Here is a 23,960-nt window from a genome sequence, read left to right as displayed (position 1 = left end):
TGTTCAGCATTTCTCCTGTATAAAATCTCTTATAGAATATTTAAGGACAGTTTTCCAAACTTTCATGTCAGGGCTATTTCAGTGAGATAATGCAAAAACATTAATGAATAAGCTTTTTATTTGTTAGAAAACTCAAAAATAACCACGAGACCCTCTGAGTTTTCCAGAAGTGAGAATGCATTCTTTTTTCTTCTTCTAAGATTATGGCCAGTGTTTTTCACAAACTCCTATACATATATTAATTACCACAAATATTTTAGACCTACTGGCAAGAACAGTAGCACCTATATCAAAGCTTCTGTTCTATAGCTTCTTGTCTTCCACAGGGTTGAAGGTTATAAACAGCAAAATCTTTCTTATTGTATGCATATTTGCCAAAAGATTAGAAACAGATTTATTGTGAAACCTTTCAGAACTAGGCAGTAAAAAATTTCATTAGTTTTTTTCGAATCGCAGCTTTTGTATCATTTTCTAGCATTTTTTTAACCTAGTATTTTAATATCTAAAAAGACATGCTTATTAAGAAAGTAGTTTTTTGAATTAAAAATTATCAATGGACAATTGTCTTAGGTCAGGGGTAGGCAACCTTGGCTCTTTTATGACTCGTGGACTTCAACTCCCAGAATTCCTGAGCCAGCTGGCTCAGGAATTCTGGGAGTTGAAGTCCACGAGTCATAAAAGAGCCAAGATTCCTACCCCTGTCTTAGGTGATATTTAAAACAAGCAGATGGTGAGTAAGATGTAGCTTCTTCAAATGAGCTTCTGTGTATGATTATTATATTATGGTCCCCAAAACATTCTGTGTTTATCTTAGCCATGTTTTCAAAACCAGTGGTTTAAAATAATCAGTGTTTAATATTACTCTAGTGTCCAAGATACAAAAATGCAATTAACGTCTGTATAAAATAGCCATATCTTATTACACATTCATGCTTTAGTGCAATCTATAAAGTAATACAGTAAATAAATGCATGCAGTGAAAATAACCAAATAAAATCAAAATGGTTCCTCAAAATCACTCTATATTTCAAGAAATCTTCACTAATGAAAAAGAGAAATAAACCCCCAAAAATGGAAAACAAGATGTATTTTCAATTCTGCTATACAAAAACATTTCTGTGCAAAAAGAAGAAAATTACGTCAAGTGTCTGAAAGATTGTGTACATAATCCATTCCAAATCTGTTTAAATTTTAAAAACTTCTGAAAAGCTGTAATTTATACAATTTTACAGTGGTTTCAAATGATTCAGATAGAATAGATTATATCTGAATAAATTTCAATAACACAAAGGCCATATTTTCTAGTAAAAATTCTAATTCACATTATTTGATATAACATACAAAAATTATAGGCAATTTCTAGAAAATTATTGTGTACATCTAATGGAATGTAGAATTTCAGGGATAATACTAGAAAAGCTACTGATTTAATTGAAATAATAAATATTACTGGGAAAATTGATTGTCTGTTTATTATAAAATAAGGACTGAAATATTTAATTAAAGGGTTGCATAGCAACAAAAGGATACAAAGTTCTATTGCAACTACAGATATAAAATTAAGAAATATATTTTTCGTTCATTAATGTATGTGGTTTCATGAAGGTTTTTTTTAAAAAATGTCTTCCTGGCTTTATTCTGCTATTAACGTATTCCTTAATACAAAATTATTCATTTTGAGTTTTATACGCGGTTGTAGATTTATCACTAGAGACTGTTTTTTGAAAATAGTTTATCTAACAAGGGTAAAACGGAATGACTAGGTTCACAGATCGTATATCCAAAATTCACAAACCAGTGACTATAAGTTGCTGAGAAAAAAACTCCTCTAAAAACACATTAGCATGGACTAAGCATAATTGAATAAATGTGTGATATTGCATATCCTTTTAATTTAGAAAAAAAATCACAAATCAGATGAAGGTCCTATAAGTATCAAAGCATGGGATAAAAATAATACGTCATTGGCCCGATTTAGCTGTTGTCCTAAGTCATGATTTCATTAATCATGATCTGCTGAAAAAGGTCCAATTTTCTGGACTCACAACCCAATATTAAAAACATGATTTACACAATATAGTACCTGGATTCAAATGCAGCATATAGGTTGTCCTTGGGTTACAACAGCAATGGGGACTGAAATTGCCATTATTAAGTGAGGTGGTCATAAAGCATGATGTCATGTGACTGCATCACTTAGTGACAGTCCAAGCTGCCATTGTTAAGTGAGAATCATGTGGGTCATTAAGTGAGAGCTTCACATGACGGCAACTTCTGACTTCCTGCTGGCTTCCCCACTGACTTTGCTTGCGGGGAAGGTGGCAGGGAATATTGGAAATTTCACTCCTGTGATTGGATGGGTGCTGCAATGGCCAGAACTCCAAGGATTCGTTGTAAGTCCCCTTTGAATGGTTATTGAATGAGTGGTTGTAACTCAAGGACTATTTGAAAGCCCAACCAGACAAACCACATTATGATTTAGTACATTTAAGCTAGTCAGTGTCAGCTTTCGAACACTGCTAGTTTAATTTGCTAAACAAGCTACAGTGATCTAAATCACACACAATGCTAAGCCTTGGCATTTAGAAACCTCAGTGTCTATACCAAAAATAACAAACCCATTATGGTTTATCACAATGTGAACTCTGCCAATGGCTTAGTTCAGACAACACACCAAGTAAGCATGTGAAGTATTTTTGAACTTTAGCTTGTGATTTGTAAATCCTAGCTTATGCCTTAATATTTTGTGTGAAGTCAGGCAACTGTGGCTTAGTCAAGAAACATTCCACTAAACTAGTTTAGTGTACTGTATGAATTCAGCAGTATGCTTGGTTGTAGTCTGGCTCGACTTTTCTCAATCTCAGCAAGTTTTAAGATGTGTCGATATGCTGGCTGGGAAATTCTGAGAGCAGCTGAGGTTGAGAAACTCTGCTCTGAATCAATGGAATATGCATTTGGATACAGCATGAGACCAATAGTGAAATTTTCATCCAACAGAAGTATAATTAATTTTCCTAACATTTCATCACCATGTGTTCCGAATAGTCAGACTGCTGAGACAGAAAACATTTCACTTTAAAAAAAACCATGATTAAATATGTTTCTTAAAAAACATAGAAATACTTTTGCCCTTTACTATTTGTAAAATAATTTTGCAGCCACAGTGTTGAGTATTAGTACATTTTTAAAAATTTGAATGGCACTTCCTGTTAAGAACTTCACAGAAGATACTTATTGCAAACACCTCTTTATACAGCTGGAAAAAAAAATCTCCAATAAAATATTTGAATATAAATCTCTAAAACCCTCTAGTTCATATTGTAAAAAGATCCATTTACAAATGCCTCCCTTATTTATTACATCTCTGCTGAAATCACAGTTTCATTATGCCCATGAATACTAGAATCTAAAGATGGTTGTTTGGAGTCAATTTTGTAGGGTTTTTGAGTTTTGTTTCCAAAAACAGTTATACTAATCCCACTTGGATGATTTGGCACTGACATATGAGACAGCAAGGGAATATTGGCATCCTGATTGGATCCTGAAGAAGGCAAGCTAGTCACATGACCGGTGCTGGTTGATCCACTTGCACTGCTTGGTGAACGACTCTTGGGTGGAGGACAGTGCTGAATGACCCTTGGTGGACCTGCAGGTTGATAGTGGGCAGCTGGAAAAGCAGCATATCCAGGAGGTATCGGATATCCATTAATAGGAATATATCGCTGGTTTTGTGGTATTGGTGGGCCAAGAAATCCAGTTATTTGGCCCTGTGGCATACCTTGTGCTGGAAATATGTAGTTAGGGTACCTGGGATTGCTTAGGTTGCTAACTGGGCTTGCGCTGAGAGATGTAGTTTGAGTGGTAGCATTTCCACCAGAAGGAGTAGTAGAGCTAGTATGACTTGATATCCCTTCCCAAGAGCGCAGTCTAGCATGGATATCTTTGAATTTTGGTCTCCTAGACGGCAGCTCATGCCAGCATTCTGACATCAGGCTGTACATTCTGGGAGGGCAGTCTTCAGAGCATGGTAAAAGCTGTCGTTTCCTGACCATCTCAATGACTTCTTGGTTACTAAATCCATAATAGGGCTGAAGACCAAAACTAAAAATCTCCCACAAGACAATACCAAAGGACCAGATGTCTGAATCGGAGGAGAATTTTCCATATAAAATTGCCTCTGGTGGCATCCAACGAATGGGCAGGAGGGATTTATTTTGAACTCTGTAATAATCGGCTGAATAGATCTCTCTTGACAGTCCCAAATCAGAAATCTTCACATGGAGCTGTTCTCCAATTAAAATATTGCGAGCAGCCAGATCCTTGTGGACAAAAAAATGACTTGACAAGTATTCCATTCCTGCTGCAATCTGGACAGCTATGTGCAGAAAATCAGCATGGTCCAAACTGGATTTTACCGTACCATCCTCATCACTGCTACATCCCACATCTGAATGTGGAGATCGCATAATAAGAAATTCATGGAGGTCTCCTTGGTTCATATATTCAAAAAGCATGCAGACTGGTTGCTCCTGTGTCACAATCCCAAGAAGGCAGACAATGTTTGGGTGATGTAATTCTGCCATCAGCGAGGCTTCTTGCTGGAATTCTGCCCACTGCTGTGGATTATTACAGTCCTTAAGGGTCTTTATTGCAACCAGCTGAGCGTGGTCCATTCCTGGCAAATAAAGATGTCCCTTGTAGATTTTTCCAAAAGCACATTCGCCCAATTCTTCCATAAATCGGACGGCAGAAAGGGGCAGCTCTTTGGCTTTGCTCTGTTAGAAAAAAGAAAACACATGGAAGATAGTTTTGGATCAGATGGTTGGCCCTTGAATGATCTTAGAACTGATAGTGCTGGAAGACATTGGAAAAGTAAACCATGATATTTTTCATGAAAACTTCACAATCTATTATATAAGCCTATCAAATGAAGAAAAGCATTATAATTTGGGCAGGCTTATTTTTCTTAGCTGTGGGGAATGTACAGTTGTTCATCTGTAGCTTGGGTTTCCAATTTGTGTGGATATATGGCGACCTCAAATGCATTTAATACCCTGGGACAACATCTTGTCCCTAGCCACACATAACCCATTCCCAAATATACATTATCTCCTTATCTTAATAGTAAACAAGGTGGACTAGGGGGGTTCTGTTCAAGACATGCTTTGTAGCTTTTTTTCTTTCTACCCCTTCAGCAATAGGACAGAAAAAAAAGAAAGAAAGGACTGGGATGACTGGAACTAATAATAGGATATAATATTTAACAGGCACTGGAAGCACTTCCCCCTCTTTCCCCCGTACCTTACAGGTAGTCATTGACTTACAACCATCATTTAATGACCATTCAAAGTTATTATGGTGCTGAAAAAAGTGACTTATGACTGGTTCTTGCACTTATGACTACTGCAGAGTCTCCGCGGTCACGTGATAAAAATTTGGGTGGAAGGCAACTGGCGTATATTTATGACGGTTGACCTTCCCAGGGGCCTTCCGAGAAGTAAAGTCAATGGAGCAAGCCAGATTTGCTTAATGACCACGGTAATTGGCTTAATGACTGCAGTGATTAGTTTAACAACTGTTGACAAAAAAGGTCATAAAATCAGGCACAACTCACATAATGACCGCATCACTTAGCAATGGAAGTTTGGTCCCAATTTTGGTCATAAAACGAAGACTATCTTTAGTTATCACAAAGTTGCTGGGGAGGTGGAAGTCCCAGCCTTTCCAACAACTTCTTATTGCTGGGAAGAAGGGGGAAAATGGCAAGGCTTCATTTTTCTTAATGACCCTACTTGAAGTCATTGACTTTCTTTTGTGGAAATAAATATTTTGCGGCAGAGACACTAGGAATGCAGAGCTAAATGCTCACATCCCTTAGAAATGTAACTGATCCTTCATTCTCATCTCATTTATAATTCACTAGAAGGAAGGAAGGAAGGAAGGAAGGAAGGAAGGAAGGAAGGAAGGAAGGAAGGAAGGAAGGAAGGAAGGAAGGAAGGAAGGAAGGAAGGATAATTGAAAGTAGGACACATAAAATAAATTGTAATTTTTCTGATCATTTTATGTATTTTAGACAAATACTGTGTGAATTAATATATTGTACGGCATTTGAACAAGCCGTTATCTGACTGCAGGATGGCGGGAAATTAAATGTATTATTGCAAAGCAGATGGTTTATATTATACAAATCCTTTAGGCTAAAACTTGTTTAGGTCTGGCATATTGTAAATTATATTTTAGTAATGAAAGTGAAATGACCTCTGTCTGACCTCAAGCAGGGCTGTCTGTTTTAACCAACTTGGGGGAAAACTGAAAGAAAATGAAGTCATAAAATTTGGCAGAAGGGGGTTCATTTGGAGTTAAGTAGTTATAAATCTGCTTAGCTTTTGTTTGACAGGTATTTGTCACTTGGTGGTGTACAAGATGCATAGAAGTGTAAAAAACAGAGGAGACATTGTGCCAAAGAAAACTAAGTACAAAGGGAGTTTATCACACTCTGTCTTTATCAGTCACTTCTATTACATTAATGACAACAATTGATTCAATTTATGATACCGAGGAGGATAATTACGGGAGAAAAATACTAAACGGGTAGGAAGTACCTGAAATTAGGGATTACTCTCTAATGTGTTGTGCTTAAGATGCCAGCATAACAATAGAACTATGTATGTCTACTCAAGGAAGCTGTTAGGGTTCAAATGGGCTTACTACCTGGGAAAATCAGACAAATCTAAAGTAGAGCTATCAGCCCAGGGCTGCAAAAGTCCACTAAATGCTAGCAGAATTGCTTTCTGTCATTTCTTTGCTGTCCCCAGGTTTTGCAGACCAGATTGGACAGCCCTACCTAATGTTTTTGTATTCAAAATTTGGGGACTTTATTTTCTTTGCTCAGTCATGATCTCTCAAAATGCAGTATTGTTTTATTTCTAAGAAACCTCTGACATCCTATCCAGAGATAAGATAATAATAAGAGTGGTTTCCATAAAATGGTGAAATAGAGCCAGAGAGGAGGCATCATTAGGAAAAGCAGAGCCCCTAAAGAGCATAAAACAAAGGTTTCTCATTTTTATGCATCAGATTTGATTCACAGTACCTTTGGCTTATATGAATTGAGCATAGACATCTCTACATTCTGTCCTCTGACGTGCTTAGGTTGTCTTTGCACGGGTGGAGAAGATGACTTTTGGTTATTCCGGCAAATACAGATGAAGAAAAACAGTAAGGCAATAGCCAGAGGAATTGTAACGCTGGGCACCAATATATAAAGGATTTCCATTTTATTCTTTTCCTTGGAGTCCTTTGGATCTAAATTCAGAGGAAAGAAAAGGAGGTGGTGGGAGAAGGAGAAAACCAGAAGGATAAAAAAAAAATGCAATTATTATAAACAGTGAATTTTTGTATATAAAGATGTATGAAGATGTATCACACATTTTCATGCTTATTTTATTTCCTGACTGAGCAGCAATAGCAGAAAAAACAGCAGAGGTTCTCTCGGTTGTGATCTTTGTGTTATTAAATTTGACCTCGTTTAGATCAATCAATCCAGGGCTATCTACAGATAAATCATAGATTCAACTGGGGAATCTTGGCTTATTCAGCAAAAACCTTCCTTGAAGCAATACACTTCAAGGAGCACCTTTAACATTACTAACAAGCACTGTACTTGTTGTTGCATTTTATGCATCTCTGAAAGATCTGACAAATGCCATTGTTGTGTGTTTCCATAGTAAAGAATTACTAAGTATAAAGTGAGATAAGCTAGACAAAACAATACATATTTTCACAATCTGGGGGTATTTGTTCTGCAATTATCCATATAAGATGTGACAAAAACAAGAATCTTTGGGCATTATATAATAACATTTTTCTATTAATTTTTGTCTAAAGGCCAGTGATAGTATTGCAAAGATATCTTGCTAGAGGAGGAAAAATCAGATTTCTTTGCAGTGTGGGTTTATGTAAGTAACATTACAAAAATGTTCAACCACAATGTCAATGGTGCAATACACAAGTGGCTGTCTATCTGCAAAGCTCTTCCTTGAAGAGTGAGTTTTGCCATTTTTTTTATTATACTGAAAATTTGCCAACAAATATCTTGGCCGAACCAAATTTGGTGGAACGCTTTTTTCAATAGATAGTTATTTTAAGCACCTGAAGGTAACAGGCTCTGTATTACATTATAGCTCTTCAGGCAGAATTTAATTTCTAAAAATCAAATGCAACTTAATCCTCATTTTTTTTTCCTAATTGTATTCTTACATATGGAGCTGCTACCCAAAACCAGTATTTTGGTCTTTTATTTACCCCCCTCCCCCTCATCAATTCTCAAATTCAGATGATTAAGAATCGTTTTATCATGTTCCCTTCCTATATCACTTTTGTTATATTCACATGTATTTTTCTTATTTCTTGCCGTTTCAACTTTATTTATTTAATTTATTTATTTGTATACTGCTTTTATATTTTTATAAATAACTCAAGGTGGTGAACATATCCAATACACCTTCTTTCTCCTATTTTTCCTACAACAATAACCTTGTGAGGTGGGCTGGGGTGGAAGTGACTGGCTCAAAGTCACCCAAGCTGGCTTTTGTGGCTAAGGGGGACTAGAACTCACAGTCTCCAGCTTTCTAGCCTGGTAAGTGTGTCAAACTCGCAAAGTCGCGGCGTATCGTGACTTTTTTCCCATTGCCAGCAATGGGGTGGGCGTGGTTTTGCTATGAGGCATCCGGCCCATGGGCCGGCAGTTTGACACCCCTGCACTAGACCAAATTGAGTTTCCCAGTTACATTGCCTTCCCTGCCTAGAATTGTTTATAAAGAGCTACTCAGACTTCAGGTAGATGCATTCTGAATGCATTAGGGATGTCTATGGGGATTCTCTCAGTCATCCAGGCCATAGTTATCCCAAAGATGCTTTTTCACGAGGCAACTGGACTTTCTTGTTTTTCTCTGAAGACATTTTGCTTCACATCCAAGAGCTGAAGTAGCTGCTTGGATGAGAAGCAAATCATTATCAAAGAAAAACAAGGAAGTCCAGTTACCTCGTGAAAAAGCATCTTTGGGATGCATTAGGGATGTTTTTAGATACCGAAGCATATTATTTTTAAAGTCTTTATGGTTAAAAAAGGAATGGTCTCCAAAACTGGTCCCAGTTTCCACACACTAAGTAAGCAGTGGGGTTTCCCACATGGACAAACTTGCATATACACAAGCTTATTGTATTAGGAACAAAAATGTCTTCATCCAAATTATATGTATTCAAAAATTTAAGAAAAAGGGGGGGGCTCTTTTTAATTTTTGAATAATATAATTTGGATGAGAACACATTTCAGAATTTAAAGACTGGAAATATATAAAGAGCCTTCCATCCCTCTCCATCCTGTAAAGATGACTGTTTCTGAAGATAGATGAACCTATTCTGTTTTTAAAACAGAAGAACTGTGCATTTATTTAATCCATTTCTTAATAATAAAGTCAATGATCTTCTTCACTGTTGATCTTGCAAGAAGTTAACCCTCTGGGGGACTCCTGTTCCTTCTACATTGCTAACAGCTGATCTCTTTCAATATGCAGCACTTTCTTCAGGCAGCCATAATAAATGCTTTAGGGATTTCATACAACAGTCTGAGCATTTGAGTAGTTCAGGCCCTGCTAAAAGCAGCGAGTGGGAGTTTGAGCACTAACATAAGATATTTTGATGTGTAAAGTCAGAAAAACAGGAAAAGAAGATATGAACTCCCAAGAGATCTCAGGAAATGTGAGCTTCCAAGACAAGAAACCACGTGTCAGTGTGATGAAAGACACAAGCAAAAAAGAATCTCACAACTGTTGGATGCATCATTACCAATAAGAATAAGTCAGATATTTGAATTTTGGGCAGTAAAATTCGCATTTCACCTTTTCAGTTCTTTCTAATTTGGCAAATGGAATATGTAAGACGAGGTCTATACCAAAAGCAAGGCAGGATGTTCAAAACCCTTTTTTTATAAAATAAGAATCTTAATGTTTTTAGCAGTGTTTTACTTGCAAGCTTTAATTATTTCTCTTCCTGGATGGTTGAATCACATTTTTCTAACCTGGCTTAAGTTGTTCTACAACTTAAGATTGTATAGCCTATGATTTCATTTTGTCTCATAATCATGATCTGCAAGGAAAAAAAACCTAGTTTCTTAGATCTGTCAAAGCTATTATGAGTTTGCAAAATTATTGATAGGGCAAGATGGCAGTAAAGAATTTATGTCTATGTTGCCATCTAGTGGTCATGTTTAGAAACTGAAGCATGTTATTGGAATCCATGTCATGCTTCACTTGGGGTTTGTAAACTGTGACTAATCACTTATCACAATATATGACCCTATACAATTCTGGCTTATTCAAGAAGCGATTGTTTCAGAAAAGATATCTTACTTCAATGAGTAATCCCATCCCCCCTGTTTTTTTAGAAAAGGTCTGGCCTGTTTAACTTGGCTCAATGGAAATATTTAACGTATACCATTTTTTTTTAATCATCAAACACTCTTCTTCTGAACTAATTAGACAGCTTTTCTGACTCCCTAAAAACATTTTACATTGTTGCTTCTATAGAACTACCAGAAAGCACTTGGGAAGCATTGTTGTCATTTTTCCGAAAATCTTGCTGGCATTTTTCTAACCACTTAATAAGAGATTCTCAATACCATTTCAGACAAAATAATGGCTGTTTAGAGTCATGTTTCACACAATAGTCATTTGTTCAAATAAGCATGCTGAGCCAAAGAATTTTGTTTTGGGGAAAAAGTTTTAGATCTGCACATGCTCCAGATCTGGATTACCGACCCCTGCTGGTTTTCAGAATTTTTCTTCCTGCTGGCCTTTTACCCTCCTGCCAAGTGGGGCCATTAGAAAACACATCCTTTAAATGGCAAGTTGCCCCCAAACAGAAGACCACCAAGAGGCTCAATTTGGTCCATAAACAGGGGCTGTATCCAAACTCTACAGCTGCACTTTCATTCCAAATTAAAATTGTCGGGGTAAGTCAGCTTCTATAAACATGTTGTGATGAATGTGCCACATAGTTTGGCTCTCGAACTGCAGTGGACTGCAAAACACAACAAACAATCTCATTTCATTTTAAAAAAAAAAAGAGTTCATTATATTTACCACAGAGAGGGATGTCACAAAGTTCTGACTTGAGATTTTCGTCTAAGGTGAAGCACCAGGGTGCCTCTTTCTGATTGCCCGGGTTTCGGCAGTAGGAATGGCCTCCATTCAGCTCTGGGTACCTGACAGCAGTGAATGTGTGGGTGTGCGGATACTGGGAGTTCCACGGCTGGCACTGTCGCCCAGATTTGGTTACACTGATGGTCCCCCGATAATCCACTCCTGTGCTGTTGAAACATTTGTGATCTGTAACAGAAAGATCACTTTTCTGTGATGCATTAAAAGAACACTATGCACACATGTCTATGGAGATTCCCAACCATCCAACTCATGGTTGCCTCAAAGGTGTTTTTTCCCCCCCTTTCAAAAAGCAACTGGACTTTCTGAACTTTCTGAAAGACTTTCTTTCTTCAAAATCTTGAAACCAATGCCTTATCTTGGCAGGAGAAATTATGAGACGTAATCTGCTTGATGAAAAATATTGACTGAAATAGTCAGGCTTTGACCTTAACAACTGTGCCCTTGACCCTTTTGAGTTTTAGAGATATCCTACATACAAGGCAACGTAACTCCCACTTACTTTTATTGATTGGATCTGCCATAGGGATGCCAATACGGATACAGTTGATAGCCTCAGGGCTATCAGGCTGGGGAAGATCTTCGCAATTCGGCAGCTTCAACCGCATCAAAATCATAGGATTGGATCTTGCAAATATGTATTCAGTTTGGCAAAGCACATTTTCCAGAATCTCACACTCGTCCCGGCACAGATCTCGTGGTTTTGCAACGGAAGAAGTCTCATCACAATACGGGAATGCATAATGGCACAGAGATGGAATAGCAAACTGTGAACATTTATCCGATAAGTGACTGGACGTTCCAATCATTGTGAAGGCAGCTGTAGCATACAAATACCAAATCAGTTGAGATAGTAGCAAATATATAGTAGAACATATGCATTAACAACTAATTCCAAATAAAAACACGATAGGAAGTATGGATTTTGTAGAAATAAGCATTTTTTAAAAGAAACACCCTTTTTCGCATTCAAAATACTCCGTTAAGTGCAGTTTATATCAGCATCTGCTTTTCTTTCCATTGATTGGACTGTGCTGTCTTGGTCAAAGAGTGATTAAGTATTAAGTAGTCCCCAATATTTATTGTTTGCTAAATATGTGATCTTGCTTTTTTAAAAAAACTAAGTTTATGCAATTGGAGATCGATAAGTAAATAAAATTAAGAATTAAATGTAATCAATTGTGTGTTCTAATCAATTGTGTGTTCTAATGTTTGAAATCAGAATAAAATCATGATAAATGTATTATTTTTTAACATGTTCACTAGAAAAACTAAGGATACAATTAAAATAATATGCAGGGCTGCTTTTTTTACTATCTTTTAAAAGTTTCATTTTCATTACAGCTTTTCAAAATGAGCAATATCTTTTTTCTTCAAAATATAGAATATATTCCATTGAGCATGTAAAATTAACATATAGTACATTAAGGATCTGAAATCCAGAATTGTAGATTATAACAAGGATGATGACTATCTAACTGAGAATAAGAGAAAGCAAAAATTTTACTTACCTGTAATTTGATTTTCTATTTCTCCTTGCATATGCAGAGATTCCATATAAATGGTTCGATTTCCAATAAATCTTGCACATGCAATTCCCCGGTATGGCTGACAAAATCCATCCTCTTCATATTCATCCCTAAAATCAAGCAGGCATAATGTATAACATAGGACTGTGTTGTTAAATGGCCTCTTTAGTATCTATATGGTTATATAAGTGACTGTAGTGAACCATGAACTTTATAATTTTTCCTTCACTGTAACCACATTCCATTTTGTCCAACCAATCTTTTTTAGATATTCTGCTAAATCAAGTTAAGTAATTCCATCTTTTCTCCCAATTTTCTCCAGTGTTTTGATAGCCAAGATGGATAGGTGAGCCGAGCTAGAGTTGCAGTGGCAAAGTTGTAGGCAAGGTTTACAGCATTCCTACATAATGTTACTCGGCTTTATTTGATCTTACCCAATGGTGTTTTGCAACGAAGAATGCGACAGAGAAGCTTTTACAGCTGGGTAGGACTTATGCAATGTAAATAAAAACTGATATTTTAAAGCTGGAATGAGCTACAGTTGCTTTACGAGGACAGGTATCAGGACAAATCTTGGATTATTATATGCATTTAACTCTTTGGCTTATGTGGTGAACCTATAAAGGAGTCTTAAACATGAAACTTTGTATGCGTATTCACTTGGCAGTGATGAAAAGTTACGTTTTCCCCCTTTTTATATACTAAGCAGAGAGAGACCAGCACTAACGCAATCCAAAGCCTATTAATCAGTGCAGTGTCATTTTTATTATCCAGCAGTAGGAGTAATGATTTTCCTACTGCCAATAAATTGGCGAGGGTGTCATTACAATCAGTACATGGACCAAAATGCTTTTGGTTTTTTCCAGTAATTGATCATGTTTGTTTTTATATGGGCTAATACACTGACTAAGAAATAAAAGTCCTGTTTATTTTTTTCTAATAAATCATTAAGATGCACACATTCTCATTTCTAGGTTATCTATTCAATGTTTTAAACTTTTGCTCTTGGAAATAACAATAATACTTTCTAACAATAATACCAAGACACTCCCACTAACACTGACAGGGCAAGCCACTAAAATATAAGCTGAGAACAAACCCCATTCCCTACTAGCACTAATAATATTGCCTAATTTGGTAATGAAACATCTGCAAGAAAACCACCAAGCTCAGAGGGCACCAGGGACCCCGCATAATACTACTTTATTTTAATCTTAATTCCTTAGCCTTGGGAAAATTATATGGCACTGTATTATTGTATTAGTTCAATAATATTGCATTAATAGTAATAATAATACTATTAAATACACCAGTACAATGTGTTCTATTAATAGTAATTATATAACTATTAAACTTGCAGCTGGAAACTGAATCCCCCAAGACAAGAAAGTCAGTGACCCTGAAATCTCATCAATAGCAATATCCCCAGCATTCTGATCATCAAATCCTTCAAGACTGATCGGATCAACTGATTCACAATCTTTCTTACTGCTTGGGAACATGTATCCAATTAAAAGAAAATGCTGCTAGTAAGAAGCCACTAACTTTTTTCAAAATATTAATATATTACGTACCTTCCCACTTCTAGTATAGATGTCAGAGCGGTAGTTGAATCTTAATTCGATCAACTGTGTCTTCTACTAAAGTTCCTCCTAATGCCATGAGTATAAAACAATGCTTATTTTTATACTCATGGCATTGGCAGGGGAAGAAAGTGATGTCACATGCACCCCAATGTTATTGAATAAATTATAAATTGGGGTAATGTGATGACATACCTAACATAATTATGGCTTCTATTTGAAGACTATGATTGTACTAAGCTATTACCTAGCTTGATTTTGGCTCCAAATGTTCTACGATCCTTACCCATTAATACAGTGGTTCTCAACCTTTTTAATGCTGTGACCCCCAACCGGTCGTAAGTCAAGGACTAAACCGGTCGTAAGTCAAGGACTAAACCGGTCGTAAGTCGAGGACTAAACCGGTCGTAAGTCGAGGACTAAACCGGTCGTAAGTCGAGGACTTTCCCTGCCCAGGAGCGCTGTGCATGCGTGGTGCCGCCCCCTGCGCCGGCCGAGGCGTAGCTGGCAAGCGGCAGAGACAGAGCAGGCCGACCAGCCCAAGGGAGGTAAGGCACCCACCGGAAAAGGGGAAAAAAATGGCGGACAGCCTTGCTTGGCGACCCCCGTGAAATGGTCGATCGACCCCAAATGGGGTCGCGACCCATAGGTTGAGAACCGCTGCATTAATAGGTGGCCATTCCTAACCCCAATGACACCAAAATGACAAATTGTAGTGTGATGTCACAGCACAAACTCCAACCTTTCATACTTGCCCTGTGACTTTGCATGCAGATATATAAGGGGAAGAGTTTGCATCCTGATGTACATTTGGTACTTGCTCTTCCCATGGATGCTGATGAACCTACCCATCTTCAGCAACTGAAAACTTAGGCAGCCCCTTACTTTACTTAAAATTAGAACTGGTCTATATAGGCAGTCCTTGACTTAACGACCACAACTGAGCCCACAATTTCTGTTGCTAAGTGAGAGATTTATTGAGTTTTGCCCCATTTTATGACCTTTTTGCCACAGTTGTTAAATAAATCACTGCAGATATTAAGTTAGTAACACAATTGTGAAGTGAATCTGGCTTTCCCATTGCCTTTGCTTGCAAGGAGGTCCCAAAAGGTGATCACATGGACCCAGCAACTGTCATAAATAGGAACCAGTTGTCAAGCAAATGAATTTTGATCATGTGACCATGGGGATGCTGCAACACGTGAATTTTTTTCAGTGCCGTTGCGATTACAAATATTCACTAAATGAATGGTTGTAAGTCAAAGACTACCTGTATTACTTACATGCTATATTAAAGCTAACATAGACAATTCCATGTGAACAACCTGAAGCAGATTAAAACACAGTTCTAATTTAGTGCTATATATGATATGTTAACACAACTGATCACGTTACAGTTCATTACAAGTAAATAACTGAGCACATTTATTCAAAGTTAGAATCTTTAAATGTTTAGTTCAGAATCCTAACATTTCTTACAGGGCTATTTCAGAATAAGGATTTGAGGACAGAGGTCTAATTATGATGACAATTCAGCATTGCAAGTCATTTTAGTGTGTCTATTATATCTAAAATTGGCATAAGAAAGAAAATACACTCTCTGCTATTGAAAACGAGATAGACCGAATGACTGTGTGAACCAATTAAAAATGCATTGACTCTATAATTTGACAATCAAAGTGTCTCATGTATAACCTCATTATCTTTGACAAGTTTAAAACCATATCATTCTTTACAGACAATTAAAAGCTTGCATAACAACTTCACTTCTGAATGCACCAACCAAGTTTATTATATGCCTATAAAGTCTATGGCACCAGTTCTCAAAATGCAGAAGATGGTGTTACATGTATATCAGATAACTAGATATTTACAGAGGAAATGTTAACTGTCAGAATCTAAATGTAATGCTATGAACAATTCTGGAAAATATGTCCTGAGCTGGGGCCAAATCTATCTGAAAATAATCTATTTACATTCTTAACTGCAATGCATTACCATAATTACTAAGGTTATGCAACATTCCAGAAATAATTTTTATTTCACAGTTCAGTTGCAAGTTTTTATATAACTTTTTGGAATCCCTCAAGAGAGATGTTCTTGCCAATGTCTGTCCTATCACTTGTTTGCAACTCTTTAAAACAGTCACATCCTTTCACAGCATTGGCTAGCTGCTCACTACGGGTCTACAACAACTCGCCGTAGACAACTCACCACAGGCAACTTGCTGCAGTCAACTTACCATGGCCAACTTGTCGCGGGACAAGAGTTATACTAATATCGAAGAAATAGTGGAATAGAATCATTTTAAAAATGTGTATCGAAGGAGGGACAAAATGAAATGTAAATGATAAATAATTTTTCAATTATTTTACATAATTAAATTGAATTGTTGAATAGTCCCATGGAGAGTTGTCCCGTGGTAAGCTGGCTGTGGCAAGTTGACTGTAGTGAGTTGGCTGTGGCGAGTTGTCTCATTCTGAACCACTGCTGCTACCGCCAGGTGACTCAAAGAAAAGATGCAGTTGTTTTAAAGAGCTGTAGACAAGGATTACCTACATACATGCTGGAAAGCCTTTAGTTTTACAGAACTGTTTCTAAAACATTGCCCAGCTGTAATAATTACTCCCTTTCAAGAAATCTAGTGCTGCCTGGAAGACAAGGGGGAAAAAACCTGGTTGGATCAACAGCAGCTGTGACTACTTATGAAACAGCATTGGTAATGCTGCTTGGATCTTTCTTGGCAGCTTTCTTACATAATTTTTCAATATGAAGTGCATCTCATATGCTCACAGTTATGAAAAGGACAGGAATCTCCTAGAACTCACATTTTGTTTGACAGACATATTTTAGTTCTTCCTGGAGGATGGCAAAGCCATTCAAACTTAAGGTAAAGAAATATAAACAACTTAAAGATCAGACAATAAGATGCTCAATTATGGCTGTTTTAGTGAACCATATTAAAAACTCCATCTTACATGTTGGTGGTTGCTACATTTTTACCTGGAATTTGGCATCTGGTGCAGAAATGGATTTTCAGAGAATCTCAGCTTTCGTTAAAAACAAAAGAAAAGGAAGCACAGAAAGCAGAAACCACCATCTGGGTAAGAAAGTTAAACCTCAATACTTCAAGATAGCTGGCCCAGATAATATTTAAAGCATGGGGCAGAAACAAGAGAGATTTCTAAAACACAACGCTAAGCTAGATAACTGCAGTTACAAAGAACTTTTGGACAACAAAGCAAAAACTATGCAAATATACGTATTTATTGCATAATTTACTAAAAATATAAATCTGCTTCAGTATATCACTTTAGACTTTTGCTTTTTTTTTACAAACTAAAATTTTCCTTATCCTTTGTCCTTCTCACCTAGGCTGACCAGTTCATCACTTACTATCTAGGTTCTACAATACTCCATTCTTGATGATGGCAATAAGAAATGATACCAGCTTTGAGTATCAATTGATTTCAGAGTGACAGCTTCTTACAATGCAGCTGGATTTAGTATTACTTATCTGGTAATACCGGATGCTCCCAGTCAGTTGTCAGCCCAGGAAATCCCAATTAAACTGAAACATGAGAGCAGAGAACTTCCTTTCTGGAACCGAGCAATGTTTTAGCCCTTAGGTTATTTTAAAACTCTACTAGATTCCTTTTAGTTGTCACTCTATACCTTTTAAAAATGAGTTTCAATAACAACAATGAAGTGCAACAACTTTTAAGACAAGTTATAACTTTGTTGACCACCCAGATGGACATCCTTTCATGGGTTTATTTTGGTTTTGTTGACATAAATAATATAGGTCTAACCTATCAAAGGTCATCTTTAGTAAAATATTCTTCTATTTTTACACATGCAAAATCTAGATGTCTCATGTATTGGAGCAGGAAGAAGCTATTCTCTAGAGAAATGCTACATTTGTATATTCTCTGTAAGTAGGCATTATTACCTTACTTTAAAACAATATGACCTTGCACATATTTTAACTTATGTGGTAAAAAAACAGGATTCCTTTTACTTTTCAGAATTCCACGGGGTGATTTTTAGAGCTTTGTACTAAATCCCAAAGTACCTGCTTAGATTCTATAAAATCCTTATTCAGATAGAAGTTCTTTACACCTAAGTTTTAGCCTACTATTCTTTCTCTACTTTGTATTAATATTGAAGGTAAACTGTAGTAAATAGGTAATTCTTTCATAAATAACCTTTCTATTCATGGGCATTCCAGGTGATTAATAATGCAAATAAACTCATTTTGAATATTTCAATATACAGTGGGGCAAAAAAGTATTTAGTCAGCCACCAATTGTGCAAGTTCTCCCACTTAAAAAGATGAGAAAGGCCTGTAATTGCCATCATAGGTAGACCTCAACTATGAGAGACAAAATGAGAAAACAAATCCAGACAATCACATTGTCTGATTTGGAAAGAATTTATTTGCAAATTATGGTGGAAAATAAGTATTTGGTCACCTACAAACAAGCAAGATTTCTGGCTCTCACAGACCTGTAACTTCTTCTTTAAGAGGCTCCTCTGTCCTCCACTCATTACCTGTATTAATGGCACCTGTTTGAACTTGTTATCAGTATAAAAGACACCTGTCCACAACCTCAAACAGTCACACTCCAAACTCCACTATGGTGAAGACCAAAGAGCTGTAGAAGGATACCAGAAACAAAATTGTAGACCTGCCCCAGGCTGGGAAGACTGAATCTGCAATAGGCAAGCAGCTTGATATGAAGAAATCAACTGTGGGAGCAATAGTTAGAAAATGGAAGACATACAAGACCATGATAATCTCCCTCGATCTGGGGCTCCACACAAGATCTCACTCCGTGGGGTCAACATGATCACAAGAACGGTGAGCAAAAATCCCAGAACCACACGGGGGGACCTAGTGAATGACCTGCAGAGAGCTGGGACCAACGTAACAAAGGCAACCATCAGTAACACACTACGCCGCCAGGGACTCAGATCCTGCAGTGCCAGACGTGTTCCCCTGCTTAAGCCAGTACATGTCCGGGCTCATCTGAAGTTTGCTAGAGAGCATTTGGATGATCCAGAAGATGATTGGGAGAATGTCATATGGTCAGATGAAACCAAAGTAGAACTGTTTGGTAGAAACACAACTCGTCGTGTTTGGAGGAGAGAGAATGCTGAGTTGCATCCAAAGAACACCATACCTACTGTGAAGAATGGGGGTGGCAACATCATGCTTTGGGGCTGTTTCTCTGCAAAGGGACCAGGACGACTGATCCGTGTACAGGAAAGAATGAATGGGGCTATGTATCGTGAGATTTTGAGTGCAAACCTCCTTCCATCAACAAGGGCATTGAAGATGAAACGTGGCTGGGTCTTTCAGAATGACAATGATCCCAAACACACTGCCCGAGCAACGAAGGAGTGGCTTTGTAAGAAGCATTTCAAGGTCCTGGAGTGGCCTAGCCAGTCTCCAGATCTCAACCCCATAGAAAACCTTTGGAGGGAGTTGAAAGTCCGTGTTGCCCAGCGACAGCCCCAAAACATCACTGCTGTAGAGGAGATCTGCATGGCGGAATGGGCCAACATACCAGCAACCTTGTGAAGACTTACAGAAAACGTTTGACCTCTGTCATTGCCAACAAAGGATATATAACAAAGTATTGAGATGAACGCTTGATATTGACCAAATACTTATTTTCCACCATAATTTGCAAATAAATTCTTTCCAAATCAGACAACGTGGTTTGTTTGGATTTGTTTTCTCATTTTGTCTCTCATAGTTGAGGTCTACCTATGATGAGAATTACAGGCCTCTCTCATCTTTTTAAGTGGGAGAACTTGCACAATTGGTGGCTGACTAAATACTTTTTTGCCCCACTGCAGAAAGTGTGCCAAAATTCTAACAAGCACTAATACATATGTACATATTTTTTTGGGTGCTTATTCCCTTGGTTGCAAGTTCAGCATGTTTGCAGTATGCTTATGTACAATGAGCTAGATGAATAATACAATAAGGTGCTTGTTCTTCAACCAGCTCTCAAATGTGATTTTATTATGATATCCAGTTGTCCAAACTTGATTTTTATTAGCAATATTATCTAATGCAAAGTTTTTTACTCACCATTTCCCAATATTTTTGTTCATTATTATCATGAATGTGTATATGGTTATAGATTTCTTTAATATACTTTTAACTGGTAGATGCTTCGCAAAATTTGATTAGTTCAAATTTTAAATAATAACTGAATTTGGATTAATAGATTAATTTGAAAAGGTAAAATTGAATGTGATCCAATTCAAATACCAACTAAATTCATTTCTGCCCCATCACTATGCCTTGATAATGATATAACAATTTCTGATATTTGTGCAGCACTCATTAACTGGTAATAGAGTAGGTACAGTAATTGTGCGTATTTAAATAGTATATTTTAGAAGGGTGACATTTGGTCTTAATTTAGAGAATTCTTTTTAATTATGGCTCCTGGCATGTGCCCAAAAGCCTAGTATTGACTACTTACCTAAAATAACAATCTAGCTGAGTTTATAGCATGCTTGCCACTGCTAATTACTTTCCCAACCTACATGAATACCTGTGTAACTTACATATACAAAAACACTTGTTATAAATATAGCTTTCCTATATTTTCATCACACACATGCAATGAGATCCTATTATTAGTAAGTGTTAATGTATTCTGCAATACTGTTAATTAATATTAATATTAATATTCTGCTTGCTACAGCATTTTTTCTATGTTTCAATAGTCTCAACAGCAATCCTGTCCAAGTCCAAATCAGCCAAATCCATTTACACCATTGAAGTAGAATTGAGTGAAGGATACATAGCCTATCTGATGGTAATCTAGGATATTTTTGTCCTATTCTGAAAATCTTGGAAGTATCTTCGCTTGACCAGTCTTTCTTTTTCTCTTTTCCTTAGAAGCACAATAGCAGAAACCAATCCATATCTGATTCAAAATAATGAGAAACAGCACATGGTGAACAGAGGGAATATTGATTTCTTTCAAGGAAAGGGTATCATCCTGTCAAAAATCTGATATACTTCATCTATGAACTGTCTCCAAAAGGCAGACCACGGTTCCTTCAGCCTTCCTGTTTTTCTTAAAAGCCATCTGTGCTGCTGAGCAGATGCTTTGGGAATCTGAATATTCCAACCTTGTCTCTGATTGGCTGTTTCTGGACACCTTCCTGGTAAATATGCAGGCTCACATTTCCCATTTGATTAAGGTGGAACTTGGACTATACAATTGTTTTCATTTAGATTTAGCTGAGTGACAGGATGTTTTATTTTAACAGTAACCTTATATACTTTTTAAAGAAAAGTCAAATCATCCTGAATTTTATAAACAAAAGCAGGTTAACCATGGGAACCCAGCCGCTATAAAAGTAAACATATTCCCCCCCCCCCGGTTACATTTTCTTCTGTTCTGATCTAAAGGAGTCTGTGCTCAAAAGGTGATTTTTCTGATAGGAAAATCCCGTTAGCAGACCAAACGATCAAATCTCCCACCTTTTTAAATATGCAAATATGAATCAGAAATCTGTTAAGAAGATACAACTGCTGGAGGCACCTGTGACAAAACGACAGACCACTTGTGTTATATGTTGAAAGCTCTGGAGCCAACTTCTATGAAAGGTAAGATATGCTGAATAATCAGGCTGGGAAAGACTTCTGTCTGAGCCTCCTAAGAGCCACTGCCTGTCTGGATAGATATGACTGAGTTAGAACAATATTTGGTCTGACTTGATATAAGAGGGTGCTTGCTGATATAAGTATGAAATCAAGCCCTACAATTCTATCTATAGAAAAGCAAGCAAAAGCAGGGTGAAAAAGCTGTAGTAAATCAGGCCCCGCTATTCAACATTACTTACTAAAGAAAGTGGAAGAATTGTTGAAACACCATACAACTGCTTTAAAAATACATTATATAAAATAAGTTCATTAAATATTAAAGAAATTTCTCCCTTCACTCTCAGTACAGACCCATGTGTCTATGACAGAAAGGAAAAACTAGTTTTGTTACTGTTGATTTTTTTTTTTAAAAAAAAACAAATCGTTTAGGGCAACAAGAATAAATTGCCCTTCTGATAGACATGAATACAGTAAATATTCACAGAGAAGTAATTCGCTAATTTTAAAACTTTTTACAAACTATATTTAATGAGACTCGGGAAAAGGGCAGAATGCTCTTGAGATAAGAATTGATTCCTAAGACAGCAACTGTGAACATTTGCTTCAGGAAAAATGAAGTTCATGTTCTGTGTCCACAAAAAAAATGACAATATTTGTTGACTATTTGATGGACATCTTTCTTCTGGTTTCTTGAATCTTGCTTCATTTCTTTTCAGCTTTGCAAGGAATAAAAGCAGTACAAAAACCCTCTAGTTATTCAACCATTTGACTGGATATGCACTCTTTCTAGAGTCTCAACAAAGTTTTTATATTGTGGCAACCAAAACTGAATACAAGTGTGGTCTTACTAAGACATTATACAGTGGCAGTAACACTTCATGTGAAGCATTAATACCATTTTATAATGCCTTGGTAAAACCACACTTGGAGTTTTGCATCCAGATGTTGAGATTCTCGAAAGAGGGCAAAAAAGAGCAACAAAGATGATTAAGAAACCGGAAGCTAAAACATATGAAGAATGGTTGCAGGAATTTGGTGTGTCTAGTCTAATGAAAAGAAGGACTGGGGGTGACATGACAACAGTTTTTCAATATCTAAGGGCTGCCACAAAGAGGGGATCAACTTACTCTCCAAAGCATCTGAAGGCAGAACAAGAAGCAATCGATGGAAACTAATCAAGGAGAGAAGCAACTTGGAACTAAAGAGAAATTTCCTGACAGAACAATTAATTAGTGGAATGACTTGCCTCCAGAAGTTGTGGGTGCTCCAACACTGGAGCATTTTAAGAAAAGATTGGACAATTTGTCTGAAATAGTATAGGATTTCCTGCCTGAGTGGGGAGTTGAACTAGAAATCTTCCAAGGTCCCTTCTAAGTCTGTTATTCTGATATTGTGACTGGCTCAAATAAACTTTTAGATTCTTGGACACTGCATGAATATCTAGATTCAAAGATGGTTAAAACCATTTCAAAACAGAGCCTGTCAGCATGTAGATTCACAGGCATTTGACAGCCTAGATATCTAGAAAAGTATGTGTTAGTTTGCAACCTGCTACTGCTAGACTAAAAAATACACAAGGAACATTTTATCCATGTCTCAGTGACCTGTACAGATTTATGATGTGATTGCTTATCATTGCCACAGAAAGCATGAGTAATCCTTGTACTGTCATACATCTGTTACTAGGGAATAGATGCATGGATGGATGGATGGACGGACAGACAGACAAACAGCTATAGATGATATAGATCTAGATATATATCACAATTTGTTTTTTTGATTGTGAAAGAAACCCCAAACCATATCCTTCAAGCTCATTCCAGCCTTTTCTTTCTTAAGAAGTAATGTCAAGCTATACATCAACTACAAAGAAATTTTAGACTTTGCAAGAAATCTAGGTAATGGTTGTTCTTATGCTTTAACATTAGAGAAATCCTAGAACAGAGACAGAGTTGTTAAAATCTCAGCCATATCCTTGATAAGTACT

At 36.9% G+C, this 23,960-nt stretch overlaps 1 protein-coding gene across 1 annotated transcript in view; it reads right to left on the bottom strand.

The window, feature by feature from the left end:
• Positions 1 to 819: 819 nt before the first annotated feature.
• Positions 820 to 23,960, bottom strand: part of ROR1 (receptor tyrosine kinase like orphan receptor 1) — a 178,907-nt gene continuing 155,766 nt past the window's right edge. Inside the window, exons 5-9 of the mRNA XM_039328949.1 lie at positions 12,731 to 12,858; positions 11,722 to 12,039; positions 11,142 to 11,387; positions 7,094 to 7,305; positions 820 to 4,775 (exon numbers count right to left, since the gene is read on the bottom strand). Coding sequence (XP_039184883.1) covers positions 3,357 to 4,775; positions 7,094 to 7,305; positions 11,142 to 11,387; positions 11,722 to 12,039; positions 12,731 to 12,858 — 2,323 coding nt within the window. The 3' untranslated portion in view covers positions 820 to 3,356. The remainder of the gene's footprint in view (positions 4,776 to 7,093; positions 7,306 to 11,141; positions 11,388 to 11,721; positions 12,040 to 12,730; positions 12,859 to 23,960) is intronic.

The sequence above is a fragment of the Crotalus tigris genome, unplaced genomic scaffold, assembly GCF_016545835.1.
Source record: "Crotalus tigris isolate CLP2741 ecotype Arizona unplaced genomic scaffold, ASM1654583v1 scf7180000024385.1074895, whole genome shotgun sequence".
NCBI lineage: Eukaryota > Metazoa > Chordata > Lepidosauria > Squamata > Viperidae > Crotalus > Crotalus tigris.
Note: the sequence above shows the minus strand (reverse complement) of the source record. Positions and strands in the feature narration are given on the sequence as shown.